General features: G+C 35.7%; 1 protein-coding gene across 2 annotated transcripts in view; it reads right to left on the reverse strand.

Moving 5' to 3' along the window:
• LOC139966067 (uncharacterized) overlaps positions 1 to 12132 on the reverse strand; it is a 79144-nt gene that overhangs the window by 66661 nt on the left and 351 nt on the right. Inside the window, exons 1-2 of one of the 2 annotated variants that reach the window (XM_071968719.1) lie at positions 7878 to 8000; positions 7252 to 7676 (exon numbers count right to left, since the gene is read on the reverse strand). In XM_071968719.1, coding sequence (XP_071824820.1) covers positions 7252 to 7494 — 243 coding nt within the window. In that variant the 5' untranslated portion in view covers positions 7495 to 7676; positions 7878 to 8000. Of the gene's footprint in view, positions 1 to 7251; positions 7677 to 7877; positions 8001 to 12132 lie in introns of those variants that run through there. The other variant, XM_071968718.1, reaches the window with a different exon arrangement.

Raw genomic sequence — 12132 nt, forward strand, 5'->3', positions numbered from 1 at the left:
TCAACCCTATAAATAGAGCCAATGTCAAGTAAGACTCCTACTGTACCATGAATCAACATGTAACAGATAACACAGGAAGCACCTATGGCCTTCTGGGAATATTGCTTGAAAAGCAATCATCAAGATTCAACACACAAGCCACTGAAGACAGATAAATTGTTTCTTTGCTGGGAACAGGTTGCAAGTAGCTCTGGACAATACCTGTGCATTGTGATGCTGAGTAGGGGTGAAATGTTTGTTTGAAAATGATTGAACATGAACTGGTGGTTAGAATGTAAAGACAATATTATGACACAACATGCCTCTAGTCTTCCTTTTCAGTGTTGACAAGTTCCCTACAATCACATTAACATGAGGTACTTCATTTCCACAGGAATTAACCCTTATACATGCAAAGAATGAGCAAATTAAAGTTTGGGTTATAAAAAAGTCAACGGACACAGGAATGTTTCGCAAACAAACAGCTTTGTATACATGACACTTATTGTAACACTTCTTCTATGGTAATCATCTATCTTTCCAAGTTCCAACTCCTCAAATCAATTCTACTCATATATGTAGTACACAACTGGTACTATAACCCAAAGCCATGCCAAAATGAAAAGTCATTTCAAAGGACAGCACAATGTTTCTAAGGGTGAATCAATTACTATGCTGGCTATATTTATATCTTACGACATTGATTGTACATACCACGCATGTTTCATGTACCAGTGGTCTCTATTGTGTGTTATCTTAACTGCAGCTGTACCAACTGAAAACATGCAGTACATTGCTACTGAAAATTTATAATGTGAAACAAGAAAAGTCAAGGTCGGAAGCCTGCCTGGAATGACTTGCATGGCTCAATGCTAAATACCTCAGGCTGAAAAACAAGAATTAAGAAGAACAATTGTGATGGTTTACTAGTCCTATCAACTGAAAGGTTATTAACAGAGCTCTCCATATATTCTCATCCTAGCGCTCTCGCTTACTGCTGCATACTGACATGTTCTAACACTGCTTTGTAACTGTCAACCTATCAATGTAACTTTCAAGTAGTGTACGTGGCAGATTAAACTGAAGAATCAGGAATGTGAAAATACATTAAATAGCTACATTTGAAAGGGAATTGTTGACTGTAGATTATAATGTGGTTGATTCTGATTACATGATGGAAAGAAAGCGAACCACATTGCACAAACCTCTATTTAAATGTAGATATCATCATAGTATTAAACAGGATGTGATTTAAAACTAAAGTTTCTACCCCTAGTTATTGTTAACGATCATATGCATAAATTCATGGGAGTACTTTAACCACACTAATGACAAGCACTGGATCCATAATCATTAAGAAATATGGTACAAAAAAGCCAACTCATGCTTCAACATAAGATGATACAGCAGTTGGTAAGCCATAATTGGTACAGTCAGCTGCAGATCGATATCAACTGCTGTAAAACTTGCAATGAATTTGTTCTCCCTTTCAGTCTTGGTTGAGTGACCACTCTATAACTGGCTTGAAATAGCCTTAAATTTAACCTTGAACACCTCAAGACACAATACTATTCAACCCAAGGTGTGACGTACACTGGTATACACACATTCTTTACAGAATATTCTACACGGATGGGATGTGCGTGCAAAGTTGTGGTTATGAGAAGTGACTGTTTTCACTCTTATGATATGCACAGTCAAAGCTAAACAGTTTATAAGATGCCTTCAACAAAGGACTGTGGCAGGGTAGATCCTCTCAAAGTAGATAATATGAACAAAGAGTGTGAATACATTATAATGTTAGTAAAGCCACATTACATAGCCTACATACACAAACCAATCCCAAGATCATCATGGCCTAAATCATCACTTTAAGTTTGAGTTTTAATAGACATATTATCACTTTGATGAAATACTGTTTTCTGCAGGACTAAGACTGTATGCAAAGAATGAGCATCTTAGTTTCTCTCTCAACAAGTCAACATGGATGTAATAACCTCATCAATATTCATCAGAACAACGCCAACAACTACACAGCACACTTCCTTCTTAAATACATCTACATAGCAAGAATGACAAATATTAAACTCCGTTGTTGAGTTATCTGACTGCTGAAGTTCCTTTGCTTCCAGCAAGGAGATGAAACAAATCTGGTGACAAAGAGTGTGAGCTTCATACTGAACATTCACACATGTACAGTACCTAAATGTATTTAAAGGAAGATGCTAAACAAGGGACTATGTACATTCAAAGTTCACATACAAACCAACATACAGATTTTATTTACACAGATTCAAGCACAAATAACCTAGAATTTACTTTCAAAACCTCAAATGTGTAACAACAAGCATCACATGTTCAGGAGTATTCAACTACCATACATACACGCACTGTGCGGGATGGTCTGGTTGGGACAATCTACAGAAGTAAGGATTGCCTTATATTGCTTGTGCACACATGATTTTCCGACATTGGCAGTAAATGGTGGGTAACTATGGAACTTTGATGGCCAGGCAACTAGGTATGAAATATTTACCTGGTGCAAACATTTGACTGGATTTAGTGATTAAATAATTTACATTTCTGCACATTGATTAACTGAAAGCCACTTCCTGTCATTAACCCAGGATCAAACAAATTACACATGTGGTAGAGTGCAAGGCCACCATTTTGTCTAAGTTTTTACAGCTCTATAAAAGCTTTATTTGGTAGGTGCTGAAACACATACATTGATTACGATATTCCTTTACTCTAGTTTATCCTTAATGAGGAACTTTCAATTTATTGTGATCAAATTTGCTTTCATCTTTCAGCAAAGGAAGAGCAACTGTGCATTGAGTGTTAGCTTCCTGGATCTCGGTTAGGCTGTCAGCTCAAGGCAATCACCAATTTAATACTCCATGGAAGCCAGGATTCCTTGAACTAAACCTAATTACTCTGCAAGTTGAGTGAAAAGAACCTTCAACCATCTGACCAAGGATCTTGTTGACCATATGAGTCATCACACTCCAGCAATCTTGCGGTTATAAAGTCATGATAGCAGCGTGCAGTGAATTCAACACACACACTGTAACACATTCAATATTAATTATGTTGAAATATGAGTCTAATTGACTCAATGAACTGGTCGGTCTACTTACAGAAACTTGTTTACTTTGATCATTCAAAAATAGTCATGCAGTTACTACACTCAATTGCTAGTACTCTTCAAACTAGGCAAACAACTATGTGTTATCCAACATTTTGATGAGGGTCCCAAGATACCACCAAGTTCCTTTCAGAATGCTATTTAGTAAGATGGATGTGTCTGTCCTAAATTGAAGTGTGATGTGCAAACACATTGAAACATCATGATATTATTACTTGATAAACTAGCAATGTCAGAGAAACAGGGTAATATTGTTATATATACTAGCTATGTCCAATGTGCAGTATTAAGTGGTGGATCCTCCTGTAGGGAGTATCTGGTGGTCCTACCCAAACCCCCTTCACACCCCACCTCTGGATCCATGTCTAGTTGTGTGCTATAATAATCCCATCATTCTACATGAATCATTCTAAACTTTAGTGGTTCTCATCACTGATTGTCTAACTGACTTGTTAACCTCTTACTGTCCCACTTTCAAATGTTTTAGCTGAACACTTTAATTTACATGACCCATAACGGTGCATCACATCCAATTCATGTTAAAATGTTGTTAATTGTTTATAACTAATTTGTTTAGTCACATTCATGATGAGCCTTCCAATAGCTCATCAAACATAATTTGTCATGATCAGTTATTAATTTACAGAGGAAGCACAGAGATGAGAGACCAACGAATCCCCCGCTGCATAGCTATCATCAAGCCCATTGTTTCTATTCTTGATAAGGGAAATGACAAATTCCAAGGGTTCTTGTCCAATATTAAGACTGCACTGATCTATATATAGAATGGGATAGATGACAAACATGGCCATTGGCAATGGTGACCAGGACAGGCACGAACTCATAAATAAAGATGATGTTTGCTCAAAGTTTGTCCCCAATTTCATGAAACCTACTGAGCATATATACCTGAAAATAAGATACCTTCCTAAATATATTTTCATCAAGTAAATATTAATCGTTAAATAACTAATGCTTAAATATTATATCATAAACATTTGGCTTTGATACTTGTGCATTTTAGTGTGAATCAAAGGTTAAAATCAGGTTTCAAAACAAAAAAATCTTCATGAAACAACACTTAACATAAGTCAAGGTAATGAATGAACTTTGTAATTGAGCAGACTTAAGTATCAATTAGGAATTGCAACATTACCAAAAATAAACATAAAATGCTACTTGAACCATGGATCCATGCTTGAACGCAGCTGGTTTCATTTGCAGCATTAATGCATTATGCTTCCTGCCATTCATGTTATATACACTCAATCAGCACTGCCAGTTAACTGCTTTTAAGTTCAACACTACAGTAGATGTCTATCAACACATTGATTATGTTTCTCCTCTATGATCAAGGTGTTAACTTGAAATTCTTCTGAAAACCAAACATCAATACTTGAATCTCCCAGTGTCTTAGACACAGCATAGCAGATGTAATGTAGAAGGCCTAGCTAACTGAACCATTGTGGAATAGAGAACACTAAATGTGGTATGTATTACTCCACACTGATCATACAACAAGAATAATTGAACATTAACTAGTTGAGTGGATGTGAGAGGATCATCTAGTACTACTATACAGCAGCAGGTGAGGGTGTGTGTCATGTCAGTGACAATAATACAATACACAACCAGCTGCTTGACATTGTAATAGTTCAATATGAAACACAAAGGATTGGACTGGATATCCTAATCAAGCAGAAAACATGTCCAAGATTCTCCAGTCTGGAAAGAATATCACTAAACCACACTGATCATACTGGACAAAGGGGAATGTGAAAAAGAATGCATAGTAATACAATACTGTAATATAAATGCAGAAAGTGGGGGAACTGGGGGAATAAACCATGGACGATAAAAGCAACATTTGCAGAACTTCCAGTCAGTGTTATGAAGTCTGGACGGAACGATGACATTCAGGATGAATGTAAGCCACTCTAAATATCAATTAAAAGTTGCTTTATTTTTAGAAGAAAATGAAACATATGGCCACTGGTCACTATACAAAACTCCAAGTTGTCATATTCTCTGCACTTGGATACGTGTATTAACTGGAAAGCCTTTGCCCAAAAAGTAGCAGACTAAGAAATTGCCAAGGTGTCCAGCAACTGTACCTTACATCAGATGATAAGACTGAGGAAGTTAAGAACTTAACAAACAGACGATCAGAAATCAGTTAAACAAATAAACAAAACCTAATAACTGTGTAAAATGTTAAAGGCTCACAAAATAACACTTGCTGATATTTGTACGCCTACAGTTACTGGGCAGTGTATGGACTGTAAACATGCAATATATACTGGGCAGTGTATGGAATGTAAACATACAATATACACTACACAGTAATACAGGCAGTGTATGGAATGTAAACATACACTACACAGTTACAGGCAGTGTATGGAATGTAAACATACAATATACACTACACAGTAATACAGGCAGTGTATGGAATGTAAACATACACTACACAGTTACAGGCAGTGTATGGAATGTAAACATCATACACTACACAGTTACAGGCAGTGTATGGAATGTAAACATGCAATATACACTACACAGTTTTTGGGCAGTGTATGGAATGTAAACATACAATATACACTATATATAATGTAAATTTTTAGAGCGCCACTCTAGGAAACGAGTAACTGCCCAATATAGGGGGTTGCAGCGCTAAACCGTTTCAGTCCTATACATTAGGATTAGGTAGATTGGAATGTGCATATATGTAGATTGGAGTTAGATAAGAGTGGAAGTTTACTACATTATAAAGTCTTCACGTATCATTTATTTAGAGATCCAGAACACAGACTTTTGATACCGTCATCATATTTGTGAGCCTTTTGTCAGTGCTGTGACTCAGGAGAATACAGTCATCATCAATTTCCTGATAAGGTCTGACATGGAAATTAAAGATGAGCCAATCAGGTGTTCTCTAATCTACCTGCAATCTGCTCATCTCCATGAATCTTGCCAATCTAAGAATCGCATGGTTATACTTATATTCTCAATCCATTTGATGCTGGCCAGCATTGGAAGCACTGCCATACTAATTTACCTTAATGCACTCTCCTACTTGTGGTAATATCTAGAGGTCTGATTCTATTGTTTATGTAAACTTACAGTAGCTAGAGCAGTAGCTGGTGCTCTCCCTGGCTGTAATTACCTCCTGACTAAAATTCAGAGCTACACAAATTAGATTTGACAAGTTCAGGGAAGGCAAATTAAGCTTCCTTGAAACTGCAAGAGCCATCTTGTAATAGAATCTATTCTTCTGAACAGAGACACTTTAAGAGCAAGGTTAATCGGACAAAATGTGTCTTTTAAATAAATATGCATTTCCCTTTGACTCATCAACTCCCTTATGAGTTACTTCCTGCAAAGTGACAAACATTACTAATGTTTTCAATCTTGATCATGTTGACACCAGACACTACAGTACGTTTCACTTTCACCACATAGTGTATTTTATATACCTTGGTAAAAGTACTAGCCAGTTGTACATACGTTCTTAGCTACAGAAGCTCTCGTATGAGACCAGGTCATTCATGTAGAACATTCCAATAAATGTGTAATTTGTACAAAAGAAATGATTTCCACACGAAAAGAAAAAGAACATGGTTGTCAAAAATGACAATTGCCATTCATGTACCATTTGACTAGAGAGTAGGACAACTCTTGATAATGATACTGTAGCATGTCAGAGAGCTCCGTTATTATTAATGACTCTTTTTGAGAATGTGAGGCTATAATATTGTCAGCAATGAAGCTCAATTATGAAACCAATACATCCACATTGTCAGGTATTGTTATCTGAATGGATACTCTTTCATGTATGCTTACATCATTTCCAGCTTAACATTAATAATTAATGTAACAAAGCTCGGACCACCTGGTGATGTCGCACATCAATTTCCTGAGCCGAACTTCCTAACTAGTCTAACGGAAGCAGTACAGTAACTGTATTTTCTTTGAAAACCTTTAAGTGACCACCCTGTGACAAACGTCAATGTCAGATAAAATTATATCTTGCAGACAAAGTCAGACATTGGATTCACAGAGCAACACACCCAAATCATCTTAAAAGCCTTAAACGTACCGCAAACCCCACCCAGCCTTAAACTTACCGCAAACCCTGCCCAGCAAGGACTAGCATGACGAATCCGGCTGGCTGACGTCAGGGCGAACACGGAGAAACTGACTCCTATTATAACTAATCCCAGGATCATTTGGGCGACACCTAAAACCAGAACTGTTTTTTTCCTCTTCTTGGAATATCTGCCTCTAGTTTGAAATCCAGGTTCCATGTTGACTCGTCTGACCCTTCCAGAGCTCAGCCTCTGCGGTTGTTGTCCTCGTATGTGAGCCATCCTGGACGCTCAAGTTGTGCGTTAATTCCTTTCAAAAACGATACTGAAATATACTCATTTTGCTCAGATTTCAGATTTGAGCAGTTGTCATCACAACCGACGCAAAACCAGTCGCTTCAGATAACTTCTGTTCCTCTCTTCTCCATCTTCATTAACATGAAGTTACCGGGTTTTTGGATAATCTAAAAGAATAATTGACAAAGATATATATTGAAAGGAATCAATGGATGTACAGTATCATGTATATGTACCAATCACATTCTGAATTTAACTAAAACAATTTGCTTTAAATCAACATTAATTAACCCACAAATTAATGTGAATGTGAAGTTACTTTTAATCACTTTGAACTACAAAATAGATCTACTAATTGAAATACTTGCCAATCTTGCTGTATACAGTATTATATTTCATGACCAGTCATATTTGATTCTGAACTCTGACTCATATATCGTTAGCATTAGCATAGTTTCAAATTGTCCACAATGTTTCCTTAGCTGAGCTCTAATAACGTCTATCTCATATCCTTCCTTCCTGTATCGGTCATTTTCAGGTTTTACATTTCTAACTTACGTGCTTTATTCAATATTTGTTTCTTTTTCTCAATAAGGGTTTAAGGGCAATTCAATCAACTATCAGTTTCTGAAGAACTGATCATTAAAAGGTGATCTCATGGGAAAAAATTAAACAAAACGACACAGAGATTGTATCAATGAAAAGGGGAAATTTTCCATGGATACATTACTCCAATTTTGACAGCGTGTACTGTGAGGCTGTGATATTTTAAAATGAGTGAACTTTATCCAGAGCTTTGCTAATCGCTTCATAATAATGGGCAACTTTAAAACTGTACGTCTAGAAACAGCCTTCTTACATAGTGTAATGAAATTCTAGACCTACTGTAGCAGGGCAAATATTTATGATCAACCAGTAGTCTGAGATGACCAAATTTCTGTTCGGAAAACCAAAATTAGCTTTGAAGGTCGTCAAGTGTACTGTGTAAGACTAATTATTTACATCAAATTTGATCAGATTGCATTGTTACTAAAAACCAACCCCCTCCCCCATGATTTATTGGTATCATCTTCCATCACTTTGGCAGTAATGAAATAGAACACAAAGGTAGGCTAAGATCTTCTACATAAAGGGGAGTTTTAAATACTGGTGCAAGAAACATCAATAACACTGAAACTAACTAATCCATTAAAAAGTGTTCCTTTACGAAGCTAACAAAAATGAGATGGGTACATTTTCCAATCATCTTAACTACTGTACATACTGTAGCTACTGTCCTATAAGTCAACTGTGGTGCAGAGTTAGCAGTGGTATTAGTTTACCATATTTAGTATTAAAATCTGGATTTCACAGCCTTGAAATCTGCCTCATTTACTGTCAATGTTACTAAGGATTTAGATGCTGAGATGGGAGCATTACTGCCACCTACAATTTGGTTTCTGGATGGTTTATCCACATCCAGATTGGTAATCAATCAATACTTTAAATTCCTAAATACATGTTGACCTTGGCTTTCGGGCATGTAAAGACTTAATCAGATTCTATGCAGTACAGTCCTACTCCATACACCAAATCACTTTAAAAAGTGACCAACACAGTTGAAGTATATCCATTTAATGCATGACACTATCAACCAGAAAAGGAAAATGTTTCCACCAGAAATCACCATTGAAGCACCTGTCAAATTAAATAGTATTTGTCACATTTTGTCCCTAACTTCACATTTTTTAAATTTGCTTATATATTTGTAGTAAGCTACTAAGCATAATTTAAAAAAAAAATTGGGAGGTTTTGTTGAGTAACAGCATACATTAGAACTTTACAGAATATTTATAAATATGAAGAGCATTATTGTCCTATTAAAACCTAAACAAATAAACTGAAATTATGACATACTGGACAATGGTGTTTGGAATCTACCTAATTAGCATAACTAATTAATTAATTAACATTTCAGTAAACTTTTTTTTCAAAATTACTGGAAGAAAGGGTGTACAAGTTCTCCAATAACAATTATTCAACTGATTCATGCCGCTGGCTCTTAGATCAATTTTCAAATATCCCGTACATGTCACACTGATATTTTAATTATAATGCAAATTTCGGGATGAATTAACATATGAATACAGTAAAATAGCAACCTGTAATTAATGGAATATGGACAATTTTCAAAACAAAAAATAAAAATTGAAAACTTCAGTTACAATTCAACTTCAAGATGATACCATGTACTCACTATATAAAATGAGAACTAAAATTTGACTTAATGGGATAGAATAGCTTGGACTTGCCCTTAGCAAATTTCTATAGACTTTTGGCTAATACAGTTAAATTGTTGAGTTCATCTAAATAGACTACTCAGTCCACACCCATATTAAAGAGAATTGTTCACAAATTGTTTTGATAGCAGATTGCATGAAATAGTTCATATTGATCAATTGAGCATACAGACCACTCTTATTGTCAAAATAACTAAAACTTTTATTTGGTGTTAAAAGGTATTTTCAATCTGATTAGTGATTACTACAAATAACAGTACCTTAAACTACTGAACTTTGACCAAAGTCACACACACCAAAGTTCTACAGAATGGAAAAACAAGGGTTAAGAGCTGCAAACAATTACGTCACAAATAACACTTTGTTGATATGTCATCTGAAGAGCTGATATAATCTACAATTTAGCTTTTAAGGACCATCGTCAGAATTCCAGACTACACATAGCATTTAAAAGCTGAATATCATGAAAACTGGAACAGCTATAAACACATATTATACTAGGCTACTGGAACCCAAATGTTGGAAGTAATCTTGATATGTGACATATGGAGATTATCATTCTGCCTAAATTCATCCTTTTAAGGGATGATGTTTTTACCTTCCCTACAAAATTGGACCAGGTAGTAAAGTATAAAAGTTTGAGTGCAATTATTCTCACATCACATACTAAATGATTGTAAACTTTTATGAGACCTACTATTTTAACACCTTTAATTGTTTCTCTTGAACATTTTTTGTGGTAGCTAGGTGAAGTTGTGTGAACTTGTGGAACCAGGAACAAAGATGGCTGCAAAGTACCTTCATAAATAATCAGTTTAGATGCACTTTTACATCAAAATGTGTAAACCTTAGATAACGATATGGAGTTTAAACAAATCATCATTCCAAAAAATGTCCTGATAATCAATATTTTGAAGCAGCAGGTAGAGCTAACTTGATCAAGTTTTTCATAGAAATTTCAAATTTATACTCTTAAGATGAATTGTTCATATATAGTTTTGACAGTTTTAAGAATCAATCATTTGAAACTTGACCTTCTGAAACCACAGATCAATGCACAGGTGTCGAAGACATCCTATAATAAATCAATAAATCCAAGTAACTGCATTGAATGCATGACATGTTACTGTTAGACAAAGATAATGACAAGTTGTAATTCCTCAAGATTAAGGTAACCACATTTTTTTCCGAACATACCAGGACATTTTATTGATGTTGATGTTAAAATCATCCAAGAGAAAATTCCGCACATTCACTTCATGTTTAAGGAAGTGGTGGAATTTTTATTGCAAAATTTGATGATTACAGAAACTAGTATTATTCATCAGTAATTTGCATTACTGCAGAGTGTCAAATTATTCAGTGATCTGTGTGACCGTAAGCTGTGATTGTGAATAAACTTTATGTCTGTAGCTTCGTAAACTATCAAGGCTTAAGCTTTTAAGTGGTTTCTATGCAAGATAAGCCGAGTAAATTTAAATTAGTCAGGGCATTTTGATATGGGGACAGTCTATGAAGTTGGTGGCCAATCCTGGGGACAATTCTGGGGAAACTTTGATCAGCTACACGAAATCCAAGTCATGTCCCCAAAAATCGAGGCTTCAGCTGGCCAGCAAACTCAGCACACTACTGTAAAGCAAACTTCAAGTGGCAAGATGCAGATCTATGCATGAAAGCACAGTGCAACTATATTCTCTATAGTTCATATTACTGAACAACTGCAATTAACTTAAATACCAATAGGTGGCACTTAAAAATGTTAGGTGCAAAATGATACTCAATGACAGGCAGTAGATAAAATTTCATACACTAATATATTCATACATTCATGTGGACTGTCTGCTTCATTCAGCAGTAACTCACCTTCCCAAATTGAAATCTGTATCTAGGCCAAGCTCTATATGACTGACATACAAGATTGTTTCAACTGGAAGTGACATACTTATTGCAAATCTTCTCCTTCCTAACTTTTGTTTTACCATAGGCCTAGATCTGTGTTTCCTGTCAAATTTGCAGGAGCCTCTGGCTCTCACCTCTAAACCAGTTAAACCCTATCTTGTTTATGACTCTTGTGATTAGAGTTTCACCCATTGAAAGTTGCATAGGGCCTAACTTTAACTTGCTTAGGGCCTAGGCTAGGCCTCTCCATTAACTTTAGGCCCACTGATCAATGTGGCTTGGAAAGACACTGAAAGAAACGGGTGAAAATTGATGTTATGTTTTAAAAAATATCCTTTGTCACGAAATGCATGTGCCTTACCATTAAGAAAAATCAACTTGACGATACTTAATTGATTCGCAAGGACGTACCTTTTACACTGGTTGAACCGCTGGTAAATGCTTC

The sequence above is a fragment of the Apostichopus japonicus genome, chromosome 4 (genome assembly GCF_037975245.1).
Source record: "Apostichopus japonicus isolate 1M-3 chromosome 4, ASM3797524v1, whole genome shotgun sequence".
In the NCBI taxonomy this organism is placed as follows: Eukaryota; Metazoa; Echinodermata; class Holothuroidea; order Aspidochirotida; family Stichopodidae; genus Apostichopus; species Apostichopus japonicus.